Below are 26,497 nucleotides of genomic sequence, written 5' to 3' on the forward strand. Positions count from 1 at the left end.
TTCGCCGCCTTCTTGTCCAGCCCGGGGGGGAACGAGGGGAGCACCCCCGGCTGGGGGAGCACCCCCGGGTGCGGGGGCTGCGGCAGGGGGGGGCCCAAGGGGGGGCCCGAGGGGGCCAGGGGGGGCCCCGCGGGGTACGGGGGGGGGCCCCGCGGGGTACGGGGGCTGCCCTGGCCCCCCCAGCGGGTTGGGGGGCGCCGCGGGCGGGGGGTACACGGGGTTGGGGGGTGGGACCTGGGGGGGGTACGTGGGGTTCGGGGGGTACACGGGGTTGGGGGGGGGGCGCCTGTCCTGGGGGGGGAAGAAAAGAAATTGAGGGGGGGGGTCTGGCCCCGGGGGGGGTCAAGGCAGCCCCCCCAGTTTGGGGTGTCCCCCTGTACCTGCACCAGGGTTCCACATGGTGGGAGACTCCAGGACCTGGCGGGGGGCACGGGGGGTGAGCGGGGACCCCCCGAACCCCCCGCTGCTGTGGGGACCCCGCCGGCACCCAGAGGAAACTGAGTCAGGGGGACTGGATCGAGCCGGGCGGCGGGGGGGCTCCGGGGGACTCGGAGGGTTTGGGGTGCAGGGGGGATTTGGGGTTTGGGGTGCTGGGACTTCGCTCCCACCTTCGCTCCGGCCGCGGCCCCTCCCGGCAGGAAGCGTGGGCGTGGTTTATCAGGGGGCGGGGCTTGGCACTGGCTCCTCCCATACGGTTCCTGGTCCCTCCCCTGCCTGTCCCGTGCCTCAGTTTCCCCGCAAGTCCCCGTTAGGTTCCCGGAGCCCCCCCTGCCTGCCCCGTGCCTCAGTTTCCCCGCACGCACCTGGCGGGCGGCGGCCCCCGGGCCGGGGTCCCCCGGGGCCGGTGCGGGTCCCGCGGCCAAGCGCTGGAGCCGCTGCAGCGCCCGCTCGGCCGAGAGCCGCGCCTCGGGGTCCGGGTCCCAGCAATCCTCCAGCAGCTCCGGCAGGGCCCCCCCGGGCTGTGGGACCCCCCCCCGGGATCAGCGGGGGCTCCCCGGGAGGGGGAAACACCCGGGGGTGTCACCCCCGAACGGGGACAGCCCCCGGTGCCCTCAGCATCGCCGCTGGGCAGCGGGGAGGGGACCCCTGGGCACCGACCCCCCAAGCACCCAGGCAGAGACCCCCCCCCGGTTTGCTGAGTCACCCCGCACCCCCCGAGACCCTTGGGGACACCCCAAAACACGGGCAGGGCCACCCCGGGTACCCTCAGCATCCTTGGGCAGCTGGAGGGGACACCGTGGGCACCCCAAACTCCCCTGGGCACACAGGCAGGGACCCCCCCCTCGGACCCCCTGCCTTCCCCGGGACCCCCGCGGGGCTCTGACCTGGGGGGCGCGGTGCCAGGCCGGGGGGATCAGCGGCCGCCGCCTCTCGTCCGCGGCCAAACGCCGGAGCTGAGCCCCGGTGGGGCTGGAGCCCAGCTCGGCCTCGTACGCCAGCCGGAACGGCGGCACCGGGGCTCCTGCGGGGCGGCCGGGGCTCAGCGGGGCCGGGGGGCCGCGGGCGGCCCAGCCCAGGCCGGGGGGACCCCGGGGGCTCACCGGGGCTCAGGGCCTGGCAGCGGGACAGGATCTCCCAGAGCAGCAGCGCCAGCGCGTAGACGTCGGCCTGGCGCAGCGCCCGGCCCCAGGCCCGCAGGTCCAGGCTCTCGTCCAGGATCTCGGGTGCCAGGTACCGCTGGGTGCCCGCCTGCGCCCGACCGGGCCCTGAGCTGGGGGCTGCGGGGCCACCAAGGCCACCAGGGCCACCAAGGCCACGGGGGCCACCAGGGCCATCAGGGCCATCAGGGCCACCAAGGCCACCAGGGCCACCAGGACCACCGGGGCCACCAAGAACACCAGGGCCACTGGGGCCACCAGGGTCACTGGGGCCACCGGGGCCATCAGGACCACTGGGGCCACCAGGGTCACCGGGGCCACCAGGGCCACCAGGGCCACCGGGGCCACCATGGCCACCAGGGCCATCAGGGCCACCAGGGTCACCAAGGCCACCAGGCCCCCACACCAGGCTCGTGCCCCGGGCTCAGCTGGCAGCCACAGCCCACGCTGCCAGTGACATCCGGGGCGCCGTCCCCCAAGCCAGGGCTGTCACCTCCCCGTGCCACCCCACGGCATGCGTGTCACCTTGCGGATGGTCACGGCGTGCCGGCTGCCCGTGCCGTCCTGGGCGCGCGGCGGCAGCGCCAGCGCCAGCCCGAAGTCGCCGATGGCGCAGGTGCCGTCCTCCCGCACCAGCACGTTCTGGCTGCTCAGGTCCCGGTGCACCACGCTGGGCTTGTAGAGCCCTGCGGGCACCGCGGGTCACGGCGGGCACCGGGAGCCCGGGGCAGAGCCCAGCGCGGGGGCACGGGGCCGGGGACGCCGCGCCGGTGCCACCCTCACCGTCACGCCACAGCTCCTGGTGCAGGAAGGCCAGGCCGCGGGCCAGGGACAGCGCCAGGCGCACGCTGCCCGCCCACGTCCCCACGTGCTGCCCCAGGAAGTGGCGCAGGGAGCCCTGGGGACACGCGAGGGGCACGGCTGGGGACGTGCGGCACCCCCCAGTGTCTCCCACACATCTCCCCCCAGCAGAACCCCGTGCCCACCCCTGTGCTCCTCACTGTCCCGCACACCCCCCGAGCCCCCTCAACCCCTTGCACACCCCCGAGCCCCCCAAACCTCCGTTATCCCAAAGCCCCCTGAGCCCTCGTTACTCCCGTACCCCCCGAGCCCCCCAAACTCCTGTTACACCCAGCCCTGGTACCCCCCGAGCCCCCCGAGCCCCCCGAGCCCCCCAAACTCCTGTTACACCCAGCCCTGGTACCCCCCCGAGCCCCCCGAGCCCCCTGAGCCCCCCAAACTCCTGTTACACCCAGCCCTGGTACCCCCCGAGCCCCCCGAGCCCCCCAAACTCCTGTTACACCCAGCCCTGGTACCCCCCAAGCCCCCCGAGCCCCCCAAACTCCTGTTACACCCAGCCCTGGTACCCCCCGAGCCCCCCAGACTCCTGTTACACCCAGCCCTGGTACCCCCCAAGCCCCCCGAGCCCCCTGAGCCCCCCAAACTCCTGTTACACCCAGCCCTGGTACCCCCCGAGCCCCCCAGACTCCTGTTACACCCAGCCCTGGTACCCCCCAAGCCCCCCGAGCCCCCCGAGCCCCCGAGGTGACCCACGGCCGGGTAGAGCTGCAGGACCAGGAGCCCCCCTCGGGCGCGGGGTCCGGCCGCCCTGGTGTCCAGCAGCCTGGCCACGTTCTCGTGCTCCATCAGCGGCAGGGCGTGCACGGCGCGCTCGGCCGCGAACCTCCGGCCGGCCCCGGCCGCGAACGCCTTGATGGCCACGGGCCGCTGGCGCAGCGTGCCCCGCCACACGGCCGAGAAGCGCCCCGACTGCAGCACCTGCCCCGCGGGGACACGGCGGGGGACAGGGGACACGGCTGGCACCGAGCGTCGCCAACCCCGCGGCACCCCGACACGGGGACCCTCATGTCCGGGCACCTCTGGGGGTCCCCGGGCACCCTCAGCGCTGTTGTGCCCCCCGCCCCGGACTGATGTCCCCTCTGCCGTGGGTGTCCCCACGTCCCCTCCCCATATGGGGGTCCCCTCCCAGCATCGCCTCCTTCCCTGCCCTCCCACTTGGATGCCCCCCTGGGTGTCCCCTCACCCCATGGGTGTCCCCCCCATGGGTGTCCCTCGCCCCCTGGGGTCACCCCATGGGTGTCCCTCGCCCCCTGGGGTCACCCCGTGGGTGTCCCTCGCCCCCTGGGGTCACCCCATGGGTGTCCCTCGCTCCATGGGGTCACCCCGTGGGTGTCCCTCGCCCCGTGGGTCTCTCTCACCCCGTGGGTGTCCCTCACCCCATGGGTGTCCCTCGCTCCATGGGGTCACCCCATGGGTGTCCCTCGCTCCGTGGGTCTCTCTCACCCCGTGGGTGTCCCTCACCCCATGGGTGTCCCTCACCCCGCGGGTGTCCCCCCGTGGGTGTCCCTCGCCCCGTGGGTCTCTCTCACCCGTGGGTGTCCCTCACCCCGCGGGTGTCCCCCCGTGGGTGTCCCTCACCCCGTGGGTCTCTCTCACCCCGTGGGTGTCCCTCGCTCCATGGGGTCACCCCGTGGGTGTCCCCCCGTGGGTGTCCCTCGCCCCGTGGGTGTCCCTCGCCCCGTGGGTCTCTCTCACCCCATGGGTGTCCCTCACCCCATGGGTGTCCCCTGCCCCATGGGGTCACCCCATGGGTGTCCCTCGCTCTGTGGGTCTCTCTCACCCCGTGGGTGTCCCTCGCCCCGCGGGTGCCCCGCACCTGCAGGAAGTGCAGCGCAGGCAGGTCCGGGCTGGGGGGCTCCGGGGGGACCCCGATTCTCCGCCCCCCCCGCGGCGGCTGCCCTGTGCGGGCCCTTGTCCAGCGCAGTCCTGGATGGGGGACACCAGGGACGCCCCCATCCGGGGACCCCCCCCCACAGGAACCCCCCCCAAATCAGGGACAAGGGACCTGGGGACACCAGGGACCAACAGCCCCCCCCGCCAGGCAGGGGACATGGGGAATGTGACATCCCGGGATACCCGGGACACTGGGGACACCCCAGCCCAGGGGGTCACAAGGACACCAGGGACACCCCCCCCCAGGGACGACACTTGGGGACCCCCCCGCCTCCACCCCGGGAGAGCCGCACTCGGGGAGCACCAGAGATGTGGCATTTGGGGACACCCAGGGGACATCAGGTAGGGGGTGGCTGTGCTCGGGGGTCCCCCCCGTCCCCGCCGTGTCCCTGTCCCTACCGAGGATGCCCAGGCAGATGAGGAGGATGAGGAGGAGGGGGCTGGCACCCAGCAGCCACAGGGTCCCCGCGGACCCCCCCCGGCCGGCCACTGGGGACAGAGACTGCGGTGACACGGAGCCCCCCTGACCCCCCAGGTGTCCGGGGGGTGGTGGGGGACACTTTAGGGCATCCTATGGCTTCCCCAGTCCCCCGTGAGTCCCAGCTCCCCTCACGGACCCCCCACCCCCGCTCCCCCACGGGTCCCCCGTGAGTCCCAGGCCCACCCAGCCCCCCCCCCACCTGAAGGTCTCAGGATCCCCCGTGGGTCCCCTGTGTGTCCCCACAGCCGAGTGCCCCCCAGAACGCCCCGGGCCCCGTACCTGGGCCCTGGCGGGGCCCCCCCAGCCCCCCGGCCGTGCCTGTCGCCGCCGCTGTCCCGGTGGCGTTGCCGTTGCAGAGGTGGCCGTGGCACAGGCACAGCAGCACGGAGCTGCCCGGGTGTCCCGCGGGGCTGGGGGCGCAGGTGGCCGAGGGACAGGCGTCGCCCCGGCCTCCCCAGCAGCCTGGGGACAGCGGCACGGTCACCCCGGGGCGCTGGGTGGCCGGGAGGGGACAGGTGGGACCCCCTGTGCGGGTCCCCCCCCGCAGCTGCTCCTCCCCAGCGCCGCTGCAGCCGCTGCTCAAGGCCAAGGCCAAGCGCAGCCGCTGGGAAGGGACCAGAACCTCCCCAATGGCCCCGGCCAGGATCAGCCCCCGCTGCCTGCCCCCCTGGACTGGATCAGACCCCTTTTGTCTCCCCAAGACCCCCCAGGGCAGGACCAAAGCCCTCAATCCTGCCCAGCTCCTCTGGCCCTCCAAAATCCCCCCAGGGCAGGACCAACCCCACCATCCTACCCCAAAATCCCCCCGGGGCAATATCAACCCCACCATCCTACCCCAAAATTCCCCCAGGGCAATATCAACCCCTCTATCCTACCCCAAAATCCCCCCGGGGCAATATCAACCCCTCCATCCTACCCCAAAATCCCCCCCGGGGCAGGACCAACCTCTCTATCCTACCCCAAAATCCCCCCAGGGCAATATCAACCCCTCCATCCTACCCCCAAATTCCCCTGGGGCAATATCAACCCCTCCATCCTACCCCAAAATCCCCCCCGGGGCAGGACCAACCTCTCTATCCTACCCCAAAATCCCCCCGGGGCAATATCAACCCCTCCATCCTACCCCAAAATCCCCCCAGGGCAGAACCAACCCCTCCATCCTACCCCAAAATCCCCCCGGGGCAGGACCAACCCCTCCATCCTACCCCAAAATCCCCCCAGGGCAGGACCAACCCCTCCATCCTACCCCAAAATCCCCCCGGGGCAGGACCAACCCCTCCATCCTACCCCAAAATCCTCCCGGGGCAGGACCAACCCCTCCATCCTACCCCAAAATCCCCCTGGGGCAGGACCAACGCCTCCATCCTACCCCAAAATCCTCCCAGGGCAGGACCAACCCCTCTATCCTACCCCCAAATCCCCCCGGGGCAGGCTCAAACCGCAGCCCCCCTCTCCCCCTGCCCAGACCCCGCGCTCGCGGGGGTCTCACCCTGCACCAGAGCGTGGCTGCGGTTCCAGATGCCGACGCAGCACTGCCCGGGGGGGCAGCGAACGGCGCCGGCCGCCGCCCCCCCCCGCGTCCCCCAGCGCGCCCCGCACGCTCGGGTGCTTGTAGGACACGCAGGTCAGGTTGTGGGGGCCTGGGGGGGGGGGGGACACACGGTCGCACCAGCGGGGGGGGCTTCTGACACCCCCAGAAAGGCTCCCCCAGCCCCGGCTGAGCCCCCCCAGCACCCACCTGGGCGTCCCATGGGAGCCTCCGCGGGGCCGGTGGGAAGAGGAGCCGAGCAGGAGGAGGAGGAGGAGGAGGAGGAAGAAAAGGAGAAGGAGGAGGAGGAGGAGGAGGAGGAAGGTGCTGCCCCCGCATCAGGGAGGAGAGAGCCGGGGTGTCTGGGGGGGGGGGCAGCCAGGCCTGGCCCCCTGCCCTGCGTCACCCAAAGGGAGCTCAGCGTGCCCTGTCCCCGCTGGTGCCGCTCTGGCACCGACCGCACCCCTGCCACCCCCCAAAAACCGGCCGTGCCCCCCCAAGGGACCCCCCCGCAGACTTCCAGACAACGCCAGCGACTCGTGTTTATTACAAAAAGAACTCGTCGTTCCCCATTTACAAAGGAGCCCCCCAAAACTAACAGTTTCATCTAAGTCTTTTTGTACAAAAAAATAGCACTTTGGGACCCAAAAAAAAAAAATCATCCACCACCCTCCCCCCCCCCCAAAAAAAAATCACCTTTGGGGGGGGGAGGTTTATGACATCAGCCACCGGATTTGTAAAAACCAACCCCCCTCCCCTCCCCTTCCCCAAATTAAAACAACAGAGACGGGACGAGATCAAACAGGGAGAGAATTATTGCCAGTTTGGGGGGGCTGGACCCCCCAGGACCCCCCCGCTGCATAGAGAACCGGCCCCGGCCCCCCCGGAATGAAGGGGTGACAGTGGATTAAAGCTGGGAGATGGGGGCAGCCTCGGGGACAGCCCCCAGAGCCCCCCCCAGACCCTCTGTGGGGTGCAGGAGCGGAGCAGGGGGGGCTCATCCCCAGCCTGTCACCCCCTTGTCAAGGCACGTTTGTGTTTTGTGTCCCGGGAATGGCTGGGGGGGGGGTTTGGGGGCTGCTGGGGGGGCTTTGGGTGGGGTGGGGGGTGCCCAGGAGCAGGGTGGGGACCCCGGTGCCATCAGAGCCAAAATGGGGGCGGTGGGATCCAGCTGTCCCCCACCCCCGGCACTGGGAGCAGCGCTGGTGGTGTGGACCCCCCCAAAATGCTCTGATCCCCCCCCCAAAAACCGCAGGGGAGCAGCCCAGGCTCTGAGCAGAGACCCCCGGGGGTCCCTGGGGTGCCCCTCCCTCGCGGCTGCGTTTCCATAGGAAAGCCAAGCTCCTTTGGGGACAATCCGTGGGGAAGGGACACCGGGGCCATCCCCGGCAGGGGACACGCCGGGGACATCCCAACACCGGCTCCGGGATCGGGTTTGGCACTTGATCCCCTCTGGGGACAGAGCTGGGCTCGGGGAGGGGGTCGGGGGTGGGGGTAAAATCACCAAATTGAACATTAAATTAAGAAACCTCCTGTTTTTTGTCCCAATCCTTTGTGGGTTTTGGGCTGGGGGGGTTGGGGGGGGGAGCTCATAGTGCTTCACAGGGTTATTAAAATACAAATGCTTAAAGTTTCCTATATAAAAATATACAAATGCAAAAATAGATATCGAGAGAGAGAGCTGGGGGGGGCTGGGGGGGCCAGGCCCTGCGCCCCCTCCCCAGGGAGCTTCTGCTGCCTTTCCTTTTTTTTTTTTGCATGTTTAAAAAAAAAAAAAAAAACAACCCAAATCAAAACAAGATTCCCGCTGGCTCCCGGAGCTCCCGAGTGGGGCAAAGCCCGGGGATGGAGATGGGGCAGCGGGGTCAGCTCTGCTCCAGAGGCTGCCCCGAGGGACTCCGGCACCTTCCTGGCACCTGCCCCGTGGTCTCGGCTCTGCCGCAGCTTCTCCCGGGAAAGGGGAGCAGGAAAAGGGTGGGAAGCACTGGGAGGAACAACGCCCCAAGGGCCCGGGGCAGGAGGAATGAGAGGCCCGGGGCAGGTTGGATGAAGGCCCGGGGCAGGAGAGATCAACAGCCCGGGGCATCCGGAGCAGGAGGGATGAACGGCCCGGGGCAGGAGGGATGAAGGCTCAGGGCAGTTGGATGAAGGCCCAGGGCAGTTGGGATGAAGGCCTGAGGCAGGAGGGATGAAGGCCCAGGGCAGGAGGGATGAAGGCCCGGGGCAGTTGGATGAAGGCCCAGGGCAGGAGGGATGAAGGCCCAGGGCAGGAGGGATGAAGGCCCGGGGCAGTTGGGATGAATGGCCTGGGGCAGTTGGGATGAAGGCCCGGGGCAGGAGGGATGAAGGCCCAGGGCAGGAGGGATGAAGGCCCGGGGCAGTTGGGATGAATGGCCCGGGGCAGTTGGGATGAAGGCCCGGGGCAGTTGGATGAAGGCCCGGGGCAGTTGGGATGAAGGCTCAGGGCAGGAGGGATGAAGGCCCGGGGCAGGTGGATGAAGGCCCGGGGCAGTTGGGATGAAGGCTCAGGGCAGGAGGGATGAAGGCCCGGGGCAGTTGGGATGAATGGCCCGGGGCAGTTGGATGAAGGCCCGGGGCAGGAGGGATGAACACCCAGGGCAGGAGGGATGAACAGCCCGGGGCAGGAGGGATTCGTGGATCTGCCGTGATCCCGGGGGGCCTCCCCTCTGCACCCCCCGGAGAGAGAGGGGGTCACGCCCCGACCCCAAAATGGGAGCGGGGAAGCTCTCGGTCAGCTCCGTCCCCTCCTCCTCCTCCTCGGCTCCACAGCCCGGGGTCATTCCAGGGCCAAAGCTGCTGCTTGGGAACAATCCCAGATTTCCCCTTCCGGGGATCCGCTCCCCGCACCCCACAGCCCCGTTTGGGGACGGAACCCAGGCAGGGCGGCCGGGATGTGCCTGGGGCAGGAAGAGGAGGGTGTGGGAGGAAGAACGGAAAGGACCGAGCCCTCCCACGGCGGGAAGCAGGATCCTGGAAAACCCTTTTTGGGTTTTTTGCTTTTTTTTTTTTTTTTTTTCCAAGCTGTCCCTATTTCCAGCACCCTTTCTTTTTTTTGTTGGTGCCACAACAAAACCCTTGAGTGTCCCTCGTGTCCCTGCGGTGCTTCCCCCTCGCTCCAGACTGGCTGAGCTCTGCAGATTCTCCTTTTTCCCGATTATTACTATTATTATTATTAATTCCAACGCTGGCTGTAATTTAAAAAATCAACTTTTCCCCCCCGAGGAGGCTCCAGTTGTTCCCCCCAGGGCTGCATCCCAGCCCCTCTGTCCACGACCTTCCCATGGAGCAGCTCCACTCCCACGGGACGGGGAGCCTCGCCAAGAAAACGGCTGGAAAAAACCAAGATCCGAGAAAAAAAAAAATAAAAACAACACCTGCCAAGGCAGGGGAGGGCAGTGGGAGTCCAAGGGTGAAAAATCCAGCGGGATCTCCCCCGAGAATGCCAAAGGAATGACGGAGTCACCTCAGAGCAAAGCGTCCGACAGCCCGGGGAGGGGGGTTGGGGGATTCTGGTGGGAAATGGGATCCAGGGAGGGAGGGAGAGCTCGGGCATCGTCTGAGGTGCCCCAGAGGGGCTGACCTGCTCCAGGATAAGGCATCAAAGGGACCACGCCATGGTCACAGCAACATCTCTCCTCTCTCAAACGAACACATTTTATATTTTTATATATATAATAATAATATAGAATCTTTTCTCTTCTTTTTTTTTTTTTGATTTTTTTTCGCTTTTTTGTTTTTTTTGTGTTTGTTTTTTTGGTTTTTTTTTTTTTTGTGTTGTTTTGTTGGTATTTGTCGTTGGGGTTTTTTTTTTTGTTTGTTTGGTTTTTTTTTTTTTTTTTTGCTAAAAGGACCAAGGCATGATGACGCCAAGGGACCTCGGGTGGGGAGGCAGGAGGGGTGGGGAGGAAAAACGGACAAAAAAAAAAAGGGGGGGGGAAAAAAAAAAAAAAAAAAAAAAAAAAAAGAATCAAGCCGAAATTAAAAAATATATATATATAGCTCTGGCCTTCGAGTGGAGGTGGCAGCGGTGCCGGGCTGGGGTAGTGCTGGAGGTGCCGACGCCGGCGGCTCCGTCGCCGTCCCCGTGCTGGCCGCGGGCTCAGAAGCCGTTGCCGCTGATGTTGATGGACTGCAGGTCGGCCACCTGCATGACGTTGATGCCGCTGCTGGCCAGGCGGGCGATGCCCTCGGGGCAGATGGCCTCCATGGCCACCATGTTGGTGGCGATGAGGGCCGAGGGCGTGGCGCCGCCGTTGCCCTCGGCCGAGGCCGCCGTGTCCATGGGGACGGCCGAGACGTTCATGGCCACGTTGGTGGCGCCTCCCTTCTTGTTCTGGTGGGTCTTGATGTGCTTGGAGAGGTGGTCGCTGCGCATGAAGCGTTTGGGGCACTCCGGGCAGGCGAACTTCTTCTCTCCTGCGGGAACGGGACAGGGGCGTGAGGGACGCCGGGAGCGGGGCGGGATGGGGGAAGAGGTTGGGGTTTGGGAAGAGGGTCCTGCCCTGGAGCGGAGATTTAACACACTTCAGAAGCTACAAAACAATAATTAGTAAAAAAATACTACCTCAGTTTCTATGCAAGTCTATGTGGACTTTTCCCACAATATCCAGCCCAAGATAACATTCAACCTTGCATCTTCCAAAGTAAGTGAAAACAAATGAGCACAGGACTTTTCACTCAAGGATCCACTGGAATCTAGTTCCACTTTCAAAAAGCCCAGTATTTGCTTTGGCTTCAACAGAAAATTCCCAAATATAAACAGAGGCAAGTAATCCCTAGGCTTCTATGCATAAACTGAAAAAGCAGTTTTATGGTTTGAAATGTTCACTAATCCGCTTTGACACAATAATTTTATTTGCCCCAACCTCTCAGGTGAGTGCTCCAGCACACTGGAAATTTTGGGAAAAGGTTCCTCCCCACGAGAATGCTCAGGCTCTGGAGGGGCTCTCAACCCCAAGAGCTCGAGGCCAACGCTGCGGGACGTTGGAATTTCAGGTGCGGGGATCCCCAGGGCTCAGGGCGGCCATCCCAAAGAACCCCCAGCCCCCTGGGAGCCCGGCCCCACCTGTGTGCGTGCGCTTGTGCCGCTGCAGCTCGTCGGAGCGGGTGAAGCGCTTCCCGCACAGCACCCAGGTGCAGATGAAGGGCCTCTCCCCCGTGTGCCACCGCAGGTGCGCCCGCAGGTGCGAGGTCTTCCCGTACACCTTCCCGCAGCCCGGCACGTGGCAGATGTGCTGCTTTTTTTTCCCTGGATCCCCAGAGCTCCTGCAAGAACGGGGGAAGGGTTAAACCCGAGGGAATTTCGGGTGGTGCAGCCTGGGATCTGCCGGATTAGGGCTGGTGGTCCCATGGGATCGATGGGTTTGGGGTTTGAGGTTCAGCTGGCTCGAGAGCCAGGTCCTGCCCTCGGGTCACAACAGCCCCGTGGGACACTCCAGGCACGGGGAACTGGGGCTGGAAAGCTGGGAAAGGACCTGGGGGTGCCCAGGTGGCACTCGGGGACACGGGTGGCCTTGCCAGGGCTGGGGGAACAGCTGGAGCCGATGATCTGAGGGACCCTTTCCAGCCCAGATAATTCCACAAAACGAGGCACTTTGGGGGTGCTGGGGCGCTCCTGGTGCCACACCCGTGGGCAGCAGCCTCACCTGCCCTCTCCTTCCTTGCAGTAGGGACAGGTGCAGGCTTCCCTCCGCGTTTTCCGGCCCTGCTGGGGCTGGGGGTCGGGGCTGGTCTCCCCCTCCTCCACGGCCGCGCTCTCGTCGCCCAGCCCGTCCCCGCTGCTGCCGTGCAGCCCCAGCTGGGCCCCGTGCTCACCTGCAAGGCAAGGAACGCACGAGGTCACAGCAGGCTCCTCACCTGGGAAGGAGGGACTCCTCTCTGTGGATCCCACCCTTCTCCCTCGGCTTTCCCGACATTCCCCAGCCTGGGGCTCTCCCTGCCCTCCCCAGCCCCTGGATCTCCCACATTTCCCCCATTTTGGTCCAGGTCTTTAATTTATTTCCAGGGGCCGTGATTGCAGCCCCAAATCTGCCTTTTTTCACACCAATTTCCTCACAGGAAGGACATGCTGTCACCTGAATGTGGCAGCTTTGAGACAAATTCACCTTTTCCCCAGCAATTTCCTCACAAGGAATCTGATTTCTGTGCCCCGAGTGTGGGCACAGTTTGAGACAAGCACACCTGGGGTTTTATCTCATTCCAGGGATGCTCTCCCAAGGCTGGAAAATGAAGCTCCAGGCGGGAATTCTTCCCAAAAAAACCCATCTGGGACTTTTCCTGGTGCTGTTTCCAGCAGCTCCAGCGAGGATGAGGCAACAGGAAGGCCAGTGGGGGTGTCCTGGGGCTGCTGGTCACTCACTGCATCCCCTCTGCACTTTCCAAAGCTGGCATTCCCAAACCCCCCGCCCACGATCCTTCTGGGAAGCCCTGCTGAGACCAGCATCTCAGCCAAGCAGGGAAATTTCCTTTATAATCCCAGTTTTCCACGTAGGAGCTCCGAGGCAGGAGCTGGGGGAGGGGGGTGGGAGAAGGACAAATTTCAAATCCCCCGTGAGGCGCAGGCTAGGCGCTCCTGGAGGTGCCAGGAGGGAGTTTCACAACCCAGAGACAGCGCTGGGAATGAGGAAGAATTCCTGGCAGGAACAACCTCCCCAGTCCCTGCTAGTGCCGGTGCCAGCAGGCGTCAGCGGTGCCTGGGCAAAGCTCCACGGAGGGACAGGAGCCACCAGAACGGGTCCCTGGGGCTCAGGAGGGACAGGAGCCACCAGGAAAGTGAAGAAATCTTCCCTAAAATCCAAGCTGAAGCTTCCCAGCACAGCCTGAGGCCGTTTGCCCTTGTCCTGTCAGCTGGGAGAAGAGGCTGGAGCAGACTGGGGAGAGGTTTGAGGGATCCAGATTCCCTGGGAAAGGCAGCGCTGGCCTGTCGAGGACACCCAGAGCTCCAAGCACCCCCCAGGAGCAGAGCCTGGGCAGGAGCAGCCAGGATGGCACCGGGGGCTGGCACCAGGCACATAACCCCAGGTGTCACGAGGACTGTCCCTTCATCCAGCCTGGGACCGAGCCCTGGGCTCTGCCCCTCACCCCTGGGAGCAGGGAAATGCTGTCCCAGCCAGGCCTGGAGAAGGGAACTGTCCCCTCCAAAGGTGACACGATTTGCAGCCCGGCCCTCGGCGCCACATTCCCGAGCTCCCTGCCAAGCTGAGGATTTCAGGAGCTTCCCAGTCCCTCCCTGCAGCTCCCGTGACGTGTCTGCAGTCACAGCCCCGCACCGAGGGAGCCTGGCAGGGGTTTTTAAGCTTCCTAAGCCAGCACCAACAGCTTTGTGCTCCAGCCACGGATTAGAGATTTCCCCGGATGGGAAGAGCTGCTGGGGGAAAAAAAAACCCAATAACAGAAAGAGAAAAAAAAAAAAGCCAAGAGAAAACACAGAAACACAGCTCTTCCCCCCCCAAAAAAAAAAACCAACACAAGTTCTTTCCCCAAAAATACACCAGGGAGGGGGAGAATCCTGCCAGGATGCCTTGGAGTGGCTTCAATCCTCCAAGAGGCAAAAGGCTACACGGCGTTTTCTGGCCTTTTGGTGCTGGGGGAACAACCCCAAATCCTGCTGGAGATGTGTGGCAGCCTCTCAGCGAGGTATAAATGCAGGGCAGCAGATCCTGGACCTGCAGGGATCATCCCACCCCAAGCAGGAGCTCTGAAATCTCTGGGATAGGACAGGTTCAGGGCAAAAGTGGGCAGAGAGGATAATTCACGTTTATTATCCCTGCTAATACACGTCCCTGCTAAGACTAAAGCTTCCCTGGAGGCTCCACACTCGGGTCAGCAGAGCCCTAGAAAAATATATTATTAATAGAGCAAGAGGAGGTTTAATCCTTGGGAAAAGCCTGAGGAGAAAGAGGGATTTTGGGAAGGCAGGAGAGGGGAGCTGCCCCTGGCCCGGCTCCACCAGCGACCTCTGAGACCCCCCCAGGAATGAGGCAGTTTCTGGTGTCCCACTAAAAAACCCCAAACCCCGGAATCTTGGCTTGGGCATTCTCTGCAGACAAGGTGTTCCTTGTGCAGGGAAAAGCTGGGGTTTGTTTGCTTTATTTAGCAAACTACCAGGAGGTGAGAAATGCCCGGCGGGGAGGAGAGAGCAGCTCTCACACCCACCCTGGCCAACCCCAGGCAGGGGAACAGACCCCGTGTTCATTTTTAGGGGAAGAGCTGGAAATAAAACCCAAAACCAACAAACCAGGGCTGACTGTGCAAACTGTGCACCTCTGGCAGCCGTGCCTGGGCAGAGGGTGAGGGGGGAGAGCTGGCACCAGGCACGACGTGGCTGCCAGGCACCAGGAAGTCTTCAGGTGAAAAGAAAGAAAAGCAAAACCTGGGGACGTGCAGCCCCAACCTCTCAGGGTGCGTTCCTGAAAATACCTCCAAAATCCACATTTTCTAGCTCACAACTCAAGCTCTCCCCATCTCCTGCCCGGTTTTTGGGGTTGCTGCCCGGCCCAGAACAAACCCCAGCTGCTCCAGACACACCAAAGAGCTGCACAAAGGGACAAGGTGGCTTTGGAACGATGTCCCCTTGTTTTTTTCCCCATCTGATTCCATCCCTGATTTGCAAAACGAGTTAATCTGCACCAGGAGCTCATCCATGTAAATGAGCCAAGCTCTGGCTCAGCAATTCCTTGGAGATCGGGGCCGTGGAGAGGGAACCAGGGGATGGGGCAGGCTGGAAGCCTGCAGCCCAGTGAGTAATTGGGCTTTAGTCTGGACTCTGATGACTCCAGAAGCCACTCCTTGGGCAGCTCCTGTAATTGCTGGAGGTTTCTGTGCATCAGGATGAGCGACACTTCCTTTGGAGAGGGGATAAATTGGGATGGAGCCAATGGAATGAGTGAGGTGGGCTTAAAAGGGAGCTGAGGCAGGGAATCACCTCGTCACCCACTTTGCCAGGTCCCTGGATCCCCCAGGATTTGCCAAACGCCTCTGTCTTGCTGCAGGCTGCCAGACAGAGCCCCTTTGCCCTTCAAATTCCTGCCTGAATTGTCACAAAACCGTGAGGAGGCCTCTGGTCCTGCCTTGGCTGGGGTGAAAGCACCCCGAGCAGCACAGGCAGGTCCCACCAAAGCACCCCTGCCATCCAGGCAGAAATCCCTGTGTGAGGGCTGTGGAAGGAGGAAAATGCCTGGCTGAGACAGGGAAGGGCAATTCCCAAGGTGAGGAACCCCAGCAGGCACCTCCCACCTCACCCGAAGCTCTCCCTCACGGCAATCAAGAGTGGATGCTTTCCTGAGCCACAAATCCCAAGTTTTTAATCCCAAGGAGGAACTGATGCCTGTATCACCCCCAGGATCTAACCCAGGCATCCTGGGATGGGGTAGGAGGGGAGGAGGAGCCGTCTGGACGCTGCCAGCCGTGCCAAGGTGGGAGCCGACGCTCTGGAAAGGAGCCACGCGGGAACTCCCCCAAAGCCGGGAGCCAGGACGCGTCTCCGGTGTGGGGTGATAAGGACGGGGCTCCAGCAGGGCTGGGGCTGGCCCAGATAAAAGGGAGAGGCAGATCAGGGCCTGGCAGATGGGTCTGGAGCCGGGACCTCTCCCGGGAGGAGTCACGGGGTGGGTGCCGCGCACCCGACCCGTCCGACCGGCACGGCCGCCAGCCCTTCCCAGCCCCGCTGAGCCTGGCCCGGAGCAGCAGCAGGGAGAGGAAAAGGAGGAGGAGCAGGGCTGCCCCATGGAGTCCAGGACCCACAGGGTGTCCCCCACGGGGACTTTGTGTGGGGCACAACCTCACCCGGACAGAGCTGCCACGACACAGGCTCTGCCGGGATCGCTGCCCTTCTTCCCAAGCGAACCCTGGGCTCTCGGGGGGGTTCGTGTCAGTGCCCAGGGAACGACACAGACAGAGGTCAGCCCAGGAATCCAGAGGGGATGTGAAGTCCAGCCTGGCTGGGATTCAGAGCAGGAAGTTTCACAATTCCCTGGTTTGTGATGTCACGGCTGCCGTGAGACAAACAAGGGCCGCCCGTCCGGCCGGCCGGGGCTCGGTTCCCTTCTCCCCTCCCCGCCACACTCGAGGCCATGTGGATGCCTCATCCAGGCCCTGCTACAAAGCTGCCCTTAAAAACCAGCAAACAGGACACAATCAGGGCTTTGTGCCACCGGCCTGGCTCCGGGAAGGGCCCTGGGAGGACGAAGAGGGAGCAGGGACGGGTTTGTGGCACACATTGCCAAGGGCTCCTGCACCCACCAGGGACGTCCCACTGCTCGATTCCCCCACATCCTCCATCCAAGGAGCTGGAAGGGAGCTCGTGCTGCCCAGAAAATCCCAATGCCACCCAACAGCTCCATCCAGCCGTGGAATCAAACATCCCAAAACAAGGGATAACCCTTGAGTGCCCCCAAAACAAGGGGGTTTAATTGCAGTGCTGACCTCTCTGGTGGTCACCTGTTTACCCAGCACATTCCTCAGCCAGGTAGGGCTGGGACAGGGACGTGGCTCTGCCAGGGACAAGGACATGGGGACAGAGCCACTATAAAGACACCGAGCTCAGAACAGCCCCTCTCCTCCTCCCTACGGCAAAAGAGGAAGAGAAACCCCGATGTCACAAAATCCCCACCATCATCCCCCTCACACAGGATGTCCCCTCCCTGGGCGGGCTGGGGTGACACTGAGGTGGCTCTCAGACCCCACTGAGGTGTCACAGCCCCCACCTGAGCCCCAGACCCCGTCCCTGCCTCACCTGGTGCCCGCCCATGTGGGCAGCACTGGCAGCAGCCCCGGGAGTTTTTGGGCCCTGCCAGCTGAGGAAATCCCCCCTCCCTGGCTCTGGGGGTGCCCTCCCCAGGGGCAGAGCCAGTGGAAGGGCCTGTTTGCCCACATGCCACCCCTGGTGGCCACAGACCCGCCCCTGCCTCTGCTCCTTCCCAGCCTGGCCAGGAAGCCTTTGAGCCACCCTATTAACACAGACCCCGAGTCAGACCTGCACAGAGCTGGGCTCTGCATCCCACCCGGGAGCAAAAAAATCCGAGTTTTAACGACCTTTTCAGGTGTTGTTTTCTCCCTGAGGGATTTTTCCCCTGTCAAAAAAACAGGAGAAAACCTCATTGGCGACAGACCCGAGGGGCTGGGAGCCACAGCCCCCCATGCATGGGGTTCAGGAGGGGACACAGAACCGCCCAGGAGGCCGAGCTGAGCTCTGGAAGGGGCAGGACACGCAGTGCTGCCAGCCCCGGTGGCAGCTGGGGCTACCACACCCCTGGCTGGGCACCTCCTCCTTCCCCAGCAGCCCGGAACACGCAGCAGCATCCAAGGAAAACCAGCCACAGTCTCCTCCCCAGCCAGGGTTCATTTTCCATCTGCCTCCCCCCGGAAGCACAGGAGCTTTTCCTGCTCCAAAAACCCTTCCCAACTGCTTGCCTGGAGCAGAAACTTCCAGCACACGTGGAGGCTTGGAAAACGCTCTGGGATTTGGGAAGCGTTGGGAACAAACCCCTCCCTCAAATTCCCATCGGAGAGCTCGGATCCGGAGGGACGCAGGTCTGGGGGGGGCCCAACACCCCTTGGAGAGGGGCTGGCGGTGGCTGGGGGGACAAAGGGACCCATTGCCACGTCTGAAGGACACGGCCAGAGAAAAACTCCTCCGGCCTGGAGTCAAACCCTGCCCCTGGATCGGCGCCAGGAAGCTCTGTGCTGGCCACAGCTTCCCCCCTTTCATCCCAGGAGCCTCCCAGCCCATCCCACAGAGCTGGGGCTCCCCCAAAAAACGCTCCGAACCCTGCTCTGGCTTTTCTTTTAAAATGTCCCCGTGCCACAGTGACAGTGCCAGCATCACATCCTCGGGGCTGGGGACAGAGCCAGGAGGCCCCGCTGCTGCTGCGGCTGCGCTCATGGGGAATTCTCCACGGCGGATCAAGGGCTGAGAGCTGCTGAGCTAAAAAAAAGGAGAGGAGGAGGAGGAGGAGGAGAAAGAGGAGGAGGAGGAGGCGGTTGCATGGGTGGTCTCTAGAACGTTCCTCCCTGTTCCACCTCCTCCTCCCTGTTCCACCTCCGAGGGCAGAGCCAGGCACGAATACAGGAACTGGGCTCGCCCATGCCTTTCAAAACAAGGAAGGAGCCCGGGAGCACCCAGGGAAGGAGCCCCGGCCGCGGCAGGAGCCGCCCCCGGCGCGGGGATGGCAGCGAGGGGACCCCGCACACCCCGCGGGTCACACAGGCGTGTCCCCCCCGGGTGCCAGCCCCGCTTGTGGGAGCCCCCCGCGGGTCCCTGCGCTGGGGGAAATCCAAGGCTCAGGCTAATCCCGAGGCTGGAGTGACCCGTGGCTTGCCTGCGAGCCAAGCTGCTGTAGCAACAGCCCAAAATAATGCTGCAAAACAAGCCCGGGGGAGCGGCCGCCGCCTCTCGCGAGAGGGAAGCTGGGGCTGGATTGAGCAACATTTTCTGCTGCCTCTCAGCTGTGACTAAATCCAGCAACAGCCCCTTTTAGCCAGAGCTAAAAAAAAAAAAAAAAACGGAAAAAAAAAGCCCGAGGAAAACAGTGGAAAAGCGAGAGGAGAGCTTTCCCAGACTGATCCTTTCCGTGCAGGAGCTGAGCAGGCTCCAGCTCGGTTCCCACATTCTCGTATCCTGCTTTTCCCAGGCTGTGGGAGACGGCGGGATGGATCCCTGGGGATCTGAGCACGGTGCCCCGTGCCCACGGGACCGGCTGGGCCACGCTGAGGTCACGCAGTCCCGCGCCAGCACCCAGACACTTAATGAGCCCTTTCTTCCGCCCCTGTGAGGAAATTCCCCGCGGCTCCGTGACTCTGTTTGTTTTCATGGGCTTTTCAGTTAATCCCTGTGTTTTATGGCCATGACTCCTCACAGGCTCAGCCAAGGAGCCGAGCTGGACTCGGGTCCTCAGCCCGGCCCTGACCCGAGACTCCTCCAGGGCAGGACAGTGGCACAAAACCAGGCGTCCCCCTTCTTCTCCACTTCCCCCCCCACAGCCACCTCCTCCCTTTTCTTTCCAAGACTTAAACTCTAAAAAGACCTTTAGCAACACCCTCCTTCCCCAGGGCCAGCACAAGCCCCACCCCGGCCGCCAACACCATTTGACACCAACCACGCCCAGCCCAGCCGGGCCCGGCGTTTCTCCGAGGGACCGGGGAGCCCAGCACTCACCGGGGGCGTTGGCGATGGCCAGGGGCAGCCCCTGCAGCTGGTGCACCTGGATCCCGGACGCTCCCAAGGCACTGAGGTTAATAGTCTGGAGGCCCGGCACGGAGGAGAGCTGGGCGGCGTTGACGGTGACGGTGCCGCTGGGCAGGGAGGCGATGGGGGTCAGCGTGGTGCTGGTGCTGCCCGTCTGGCCCAGCGACACTCCCTGCATGGGGGCCAGCGTGATTGTCTGCGCCTGGGGGTTCTGCACCTGCAGGTTCTGCAGCTGGATGGTCTGCCAGCTCACCTGCCCGTTGGGACCCACCGTGGGCGTGCGGATGATGATGGGGCCGGAGTTGGGCACGGCCTGGAGCTGCAGGTTCTGCAAGGTGTCTTGGGAGATGGCTTGAGTGGCAAAGGTCTGGCCAGACAGCGGGGTGGTCTGGAGGGCTTGGATTGTCTGCCCTCCTTGGACCAGCTGTGGCTGGATCAGGATCTGCTGCTGCTGCTGGGACTGCTGACTCTGATCCCCCTCCTTCTGCTGCCCCGGCTGCAGGGCCACCCCGGACACCGGGGTCTGCAGAGAGTCCGAGCTGGGGACACTGCTGGCCCTCTGGGGGGTCTGCGCCTGCACGTTGGTGCCCACCGTGGCGCTGGTGGAGAAATTCATGACGCCCACGTTACTGGTGGTGGTGGTGGTGGAGTAACTGTTGGCGTTGGTGAAGAAGGCGCCTGAGCTGGCCTGGGACGTGGCCGTGCTGCCCGAGCTGCTGGCAGCCCCCGAGGTGGCCGGCTGGGAGCTGCTGTCCGGCGAGCCCGAGCTGCTGAGGGTGCCCGTCTGGGACGTGGGGGCCAGGCTGGCGGCCACGCTGTTGACCGGCAGCAGGGTGATGTTGCCGTTCAGGGCCACGGGCACGTTGGCCACGTACTGGGTCTGCCCGGAGAGGCTGTTGTTGGCCAGCCCCACGCCCTGGATGGGCACGGCCTGCTGCAGCAGGTTGGGCATGGCGATGAGGTTGCTGCCGCCCGCACGGCTCGTGATGATCTGCTGGTTGGAGCCGGGGATGATCTGCAGCTGCCCCGAGGCATCCTGCTGCACGTTCACCTGCGCTGGGGTGGTGGCAAACTGCAGCTGCTGCCCGTCGATGGTCTGGAACTGGGGGATCACCTGGTACTGGATGTTGGGGATGACGCCCGGCAGGCCCGTGAGCACCTGCTGGTTCTGCAGGCCGGACGCCGAGGTGACCACGTAGGGCCCGGTGCTGACCGGGCGGCTCTTGGAGGCGTCGCCGCCGTTGCTGCCGTTGCTGCCCGGCTCCTTGGAGCCCGTGGGGGTGCTGGAGCCTGCCGAGATGATCTGCCAGCCGTTGGCCGACTGGGTGAGCTGGGCGGCGGCCGCGTTCAGGTCCAGCTCGCCGCTCCCGCCCTGCTGGCCCTGGGAGCTGTTGGAGTTCTCATTGGGAGACTCCATGCGGCTGCAGGTGGCTGCCAGCAGGGCCAGCGGGGACGGCTGTGACTCCTGGGGATGAGAGGAGGAGTTACAGGGGTGGGAGGGTAGGCCGGGAGTGGAAAAAAAAAAAAAAAAACAAACGGGGAAACAAAAAAAGAAAAAGCCAAAAAAACAAAAACAAAAAAAAAAAACCAACTTAAGAAAACAGGGAGGAGCATACTCAGAAAAGATAAACACTCCTTCCTGAAAAAACCCACCCACAGCCGGAAAAATACAACTGCCAGGCACGAGGCTGTCAGGCCGGGACAGCCTGAACCCACACGGAAAAGCCTTTTGGGAGGGAGCCTGCCTTGGAAAGCCAAGAGAGGAGAGGGCTCCTCCACCCCCAAGCCGGGGAATCCCCCCGAGGCAGGACAAGCCCCCAGGACGGAGGGTCATTCCTGGGCTCCCCGAGCTGGAGAAGGGCCAGCGGGGGCCGTGGTGTCACCGGGAGCAGGGGAACTGCGTGTTTGCGAGGAGAGCCGGGGAGGAGGGGGAGCCACGGGTGCTGCTTGGCAGCGCTCAGCCTCCTCTTCCTGCCCGCGCTGAAACGCTCGCCTGGGCCCAGCAAACAGCTCGGCCCGGGCCTGGACTTTGCCACGGGCTCCCCGGGGCCAGCGGGGCCGGGCGGGGGCCGATCCTCCCCCCAACTCACCTGCGCCTCCCCACCGCCGGCGCTGCTCGTGCTGCTGGCGTCGCCTTCGCCCTTGTCGGGCTTCACAGCCGACATCTCCTCGGTGCTCTCTTGGTCTGCGCAGGAGGGAAGTGACAGCCCCGGTTAGGGACATTTTGGGGCAGGGCAGCGGCACGAGGCTCGGGAGGGCCGGGCAGGGCCCGGAGGGGACACGGCGGGCTGGCTCCGGGGGGACCGCTCGCTCCTGGCGCAGCCGGGAAGGGGCTGCGGAGAGCGGGGAGCTGCCAAAGAGGAGCTGGCAGCGGGACAGGGGGGGAGGACCCGGCCCTGCTCCAGGGCCCGGCTCCTCCCCGGCCGCTCGGGACACTCCCTGGCCCCCGCCGAGGTGCTCCCCGGGCCTCCCCCTCGCCTGGCCCGCCGGCCGGGGCACACACCTCCCGCCCCGGGATTCCCCCGCGCGGGTCCGGCCCGCGGGATCCCCGGCCCGGGGCTGCCCCGCCCGCGACCCCCCCAGCGCGGGGGGCCCCGCTCCCACCGAGTCCTTCCTCCGCCAGCGCTCGGCAGCCTCCTCATCCTCCGCCGGCCAGCGGGGCTGCGCGCCCCGCTCCTGCCCTCACCCCCAGCGCCCCTCACTGCGGGGTCTGCGCCGGGGAGGGGACGCTGGACGCCCCCCGGCCGCTCACTCCTTCCCGCGGCCGTCCCGCACGGCCCCCCCGCCCTCGGCTCCCGCATCCGCCCCCGCAGGGCGCCGTGCCCGGGAATGGGGGGAAAGCCCCCCGGCCGCTGCGCTCGCAGCCGCCCACCCCCACGGCCTCCCCCGCCATCTCCGCGCCCGATCCCCCGGGATCTCGCCCCCCCCCCCCCCGCCGCCCCCAGCCCCGGTTCCCGGGGCCTCCCCATCACTCCCCGCCGCCCCCTCCTCCGCTCCAGCCCTGCCCGGCGCGGCCGCCGGTCCCTCCCCCGAGGCCTTCCCCCCTCCCCCGGGTCCCTCCCCCGGCAGGTCCCCCCGGCGCGGCGCGGCGAGGCCCGGCCCGGCGGGGCCCGGCCCGGCGGGGCGGGGCCGCCTCTGGCCCCTCCGAGCGGGCGGGCGCCGCCGCCTCTGCGTGTGCCCGGGGCCCCGCGCGGCGCTCGGCCCCGGCCCCGTCCTTACCGCTCATGGTGCCGGGGCCGGGCCGGGCGCGCGGGGCGGGGCGGGGGCGCGGGCGGGCGAGCGGCCGAACCCGCCGGTGCCGCCGAGGGGCTGCCGAGGGAGGGGCCGCGCGCCGCGGCCGCAGCCCCGCGCCCCGCCCCCGCCGCCCCCGCAGCCAATGGGCGCCGAGCAAGCGGCGGAGCGACGGGCGGCGCGGCCAATGGGGAGAGAGGGCGGCGCGGCGCGGGGGGAGAGGAGGGCGGGCGGGCCCCGCCCCCGGCGCCCCGCCCCGTGGGGGAGGGGGAGCGCGGCGGGGCGGCGGCCAATGGGGGCGCGGGGGGGAGTGGGCGGGCGGCGGCTCAGCCAATCGGCGCCCGCGCGGGCTCGCAGGGAGACCCCGTATGGGCGCGGCCGCGGCGGCGCGGGCCGCGGCGTGACGGACGCGGGCCGCCGCCAGTGGGGCGCGGGAGGCGGGGCGCGGCGGTAACTGGCAGCGCCCCGCACCAACCGGCTGCGCGGGCCGCGCCGCGGGGCGGGAGAGGAGCGGATATTGATGGTAACGGCGACCAATCGGAGCGCGGAGGCGGCAGCCGCGGCGCGGCTCGGAGCCAATCAGAGCGCCGGTCGGTCTCAAACGGGCCAATGGGCGCCGCGGGGAGGCGGGGCCAGCGGCCGGGCTGCGCCCTTGGGGGGACGGCGCGGCGAATGGCGGAGCCGGCGCCATGTTGGGTTCGGCTCCCTCAGAGCGGGCCGGGCTCCCCCGGGCACTGCTGAGGCTCCCCTCGCCCTCGGTACCGCGGGCTACGTGCGGCTCTTCCCTCCCTGAGTCCCTGCTCCATGCCGCAAGCCGGCTCGGCCGTGTCGCGACAGCCGCCATGGCGGCGCGACACGTCCTCACGGGCCCGCGGCGCTGTGTGAACCCCCAGAGCCCTGTCACGACATCGCCCGGCGCTGTCCCGACACAGCGGGCGCCACCGGGGAGCCCGGGCCGCCCTTGCTCTGGGAACGCGGCTTGGGGAGTTTGGGGGCGTTGCGAGATCTGGGGGGTTTGGGGCCAAAATCCTTCATTTCACGGCAAAACGGGCGCTTTGGGGGCGGGAGGGGGCAGCAAGGGACACGGAATGGCGGCGGCTTCGCTTTCTGTCATCAAAACCGCCCCCCCCGCCCCCGTCCGTCCGTCCGTCCGTCCGTGACCTTCCCATTTCCCGGTGTTTTCGGCCCAATTCCCGCCCCGCAGTCCGGGAAGGCCCCGCGGCCTCTGCCCCGCACCCGACGGGGCTTGGGGACAACCTGTCCCTGCCTTGTCCCCATCCTGTCCCTGCCCTGTCCCCTGTCCCTGCCTTGTCCCCATCCTGTCCCTGCCCTGTCCCCTGTCCCTGCCTTGTCCCCGTCCTGTCCCTGCCTTGTCCCCATCCTGTCCCTGCCCTGTCCCTTGTCCCTGCCTTGTACCCGTCCTGTCCCTGCCCTGTCCCCTGTCCCTGTCTTGTCCCCATCCTGTCCCTGCCCTGTCCCCTGTCCCTGCCTTGTCCCCGTCCTGTCCCTGCCTTGTCCCCATCCTGTCCCTGCCTTGTCCCCATCCTGTCCCTGCCCTGTCCCTTGTCCCTGCCTTGTACCCGTCCTGTCCCTGCCCTGTCCCCTGTCCCTGTCTTGTCCCCATCCTGTCCCTGCCCTGTCCCCTGTCCCTGCCCTGTCCCCGTCCTGTCCCTGCCCTGTCCCCTGTCCCTGCCCTGTCCCCCTCCTGCTCCCCCGGCCCGTTGCGGTCGCTCGGTGTCCCCTCGTGGCCTGCGGCGGTGGCACCTGGAGGGGACACCGGGACTGTCCCCGTCCCGCCGCCGGAGCCGAGCCCCGGGGGGCTGCGCTGGGCCGGGGGGGCCGAGGGAGGCACGGCAGGACCCGGCCCCGTCAGACCCCCCCTGACCCCGTTACTCCCAGCCGGGTCCTTGTCCCGGTGACCCCCTCCGGTGACTCCCCCCGTCTGGGGGCACCCCCACAGCCCCATCGGGACTCCTCCAATTAACACCCCCAATTAACCTCTCCTTTCCCCCCATCGAGACCTCCCCCAAATAACCCCTCCCCAGTGTCCCCAGTACCGACATTAACCCCTCACTGTCCCCCTGGGACCCCTCCCCAGTGTCCCCAGTACCGACATTAACCCCTCACTGTCCCCCTGGGACCCCTCCCCAGTGTCCCCAGTACCGACATTAACCCCTCCCTGTCCCCCCGGGACCCCTCCCCAGTGTCCCCAGTACCGACATTAACCCCTCACTGTCCCCCCCGGGACCCCTCCCCAGTGTCCCCAGTACCGACATTAACCCCTCACTGTCCCCCCGGGACCCCTCCCCAGTGTCCCCAGTACCGACATTAACCCCTCACTGTCCCCCCCGGGACCCCTCCCCATTGTCCTCAGTACCGACATTAACCCCTCACTGTCCCCCCCGGGACCCCTCCCCAGTGTCCCCAGTACCGACATTAACCCCTCACTGTCCCCCCCGGGACCCCTCCCCATTGTCCTCAGTACCGACATTAACCCCTCACTGCCCTCTCTGGGGACCCCTCCCCATTGTCCTCAGTACCGACATTAACCCCTCACTGTCCCCCCCGGGACCCCTCCCCATTGTCCTCAGTACCGACATTAACCCCTCACTGTCCCCCCCGGGACCCCTCCCCAGTGTCCCCAGTACCGACATTAACCCCTCACTGCCCTCTCTGGGGACCCCTCCCCAGTGTCCCCAGTACCGACATTAACCCCTCCCTGTCCCCCCGGGACCCCTCCCCAGTGTCCCCGGTGTCCCCGCGCGCCCCCCGGTGGTCGCGGCCGGGCGGTGCCGCCCCCGGGCCCGAGGCTTTGCTGCCGCCTGGCGGGGGCGCCACGGGCACCGGCTGTCACCGGCTGTCACCGACTGTCACTGACAGTGTCACCGACTGTCACCGACAGTGTCACTGACTGTCACTGACAGTGTCACCGACTGTTATCGACTGTCACCGACAGTGTCTTACCAACGGTGTCACTGACTGTCACTGACAGTGTCACCGACTGTCACTGACTGTCACCAACAGTGTCGCCGATTGTCACCGACTGTCACCCGCCACGGCGGGACCCAGGCACCGACTGTCACCAACAGTTGTCACCAACAGTGTCACCAACTGTCACTGACAGTGTCACCGACTGTCACTGACAGTGTCACTGAAAGTGTCACCGACAGTGTCCTGTCACCCGCCACAGTGGGACCCGGGCACCGACTGTCAGTGGTCCTGCCCTGGCACCAACACTGTCACCGACCCTGTCCTGCCCCCAAGAGTGTCCCTAGCAGTGTGCCCAGCCGTGTCTTGTCCCCAACAGTGTCCCCAAAGCTGCCCTGTGCTGTCCCAAATAGTGCCCCCGTCCCTGCCCTGTTCTGTCCCCACCTCTGTCCTCAGCCGTGTCCTGTCCCCGGGGGTTCTCACATCAGGGTGCTGTCCCGTCCTGTGTCCCCAAAAGTGTCCCCAACCCTGTCACTGTCCCTGTGCTCCCTCTGCTGCTGTCCCCAAGCCTGTCCTGTCCCCATCCGTGTCCCTGTCCCCAGCTCCCAGTGGCCGTGTAAGCTCAGGGCACACGGCACGGGGACAGAGGAGCCCTCAGCCTTGGACTGGGGGCAAACTGGGAGCACTGGGGCGAGCCGGGGGGGGCAGCGGGGCCAGCCTGGGGTGCCCCACCCCCGCTGCCACCCCCCGATTGTCCCTCTGGGTCCCCCCCC

At 65.8% G+C, this 26,497-nt stretch overlaps 2 protein-coding genes across 4 annotated transcripts; both read right to left on the reverse strand.

The window, feature by feature from the left end:
• Positions 1–270: 270 nt before the first annotated feature.
• Positions 271–6,584, reverse strand: AMHR2 (anti-Mullerian hormone receptor type 2). Its single transcript, XM_054001963.1, is given in 13 exon segments — positions 271–417; positions 804–959; positions 1,326–1,462; positions 1,542–1,689; positions 2,124–2,284; positions 2,382–2,496; positions 3,153–3,377; positions 4,276–4,385; positions 4,752–4,841; positions 5,113–5,295; positions 6,323–6,407; positions 6,409–6,473; positions 6,572–6,584. Coding segments are annotated over 13 exon segments (1,563 nt in total). The 3' UTR covers positions 271–342.
• A 3,776-nt stretch (positions 6,585–10,360) lies between these two features.
• Positions 10,361–22,853, reverse strand: SP1 (Sp1 transcription factor). Of its 3 annotated transcripts, none has more exons than XM_054001955.1 (6): positions 22,785–22,853; positions 21,656–21,750; positions 19,536–21,030; positions 12,028–12,196; positions 11,448–11,647; positions 10,361–10,798 (listed from the first exon to the last, which is right to left on the reverse strand). In XM_054001955.1, exons 1-6 carry the CDS (start codon positions 22,789–22,791, stop codon positions 10,482–10,484), a joined length of 2,283 nt encoding a protein of 760 aa, XP_053857930.1. In that variant the 5' UTR covers positions 22,792–22,853; the 3' UTR covers positions 10,361–10,481. The 3 variants fall into 3 exon arrangements, with proteins under 3 accessions (XP_053857930.1, XP_053857931.1, XP_053857932.1); XM_054001956.1 differs by lacking the exon at positions 22,785–22,853 and adding an exon at positions 22,170–22,301; XM_054001957.1 differs by lacking the exons at positions 10,361–10,798; positions 11,448–11,647; positions 12,028–12,196 and adding an exon at positions 16,165–18,305.
• Positions 22,854–26,497: the final 3,644 nt, after the last annotated feature.

The sequence above is a fragment of the Vidua macroura genome, chromosome 34 (assembly GCF_024509145.1).
Source record: "Vidua macroura isolate BioBank_ID:100142 chromosome 34, ASM2450914v1, whole genome shotgun sequence".
NCBI classification, from domain to species: Eukaryota; Metazoa; Chordata; class Aves; order Passeriformes; family Viduidae; genus Vidua; species Vidua macroura.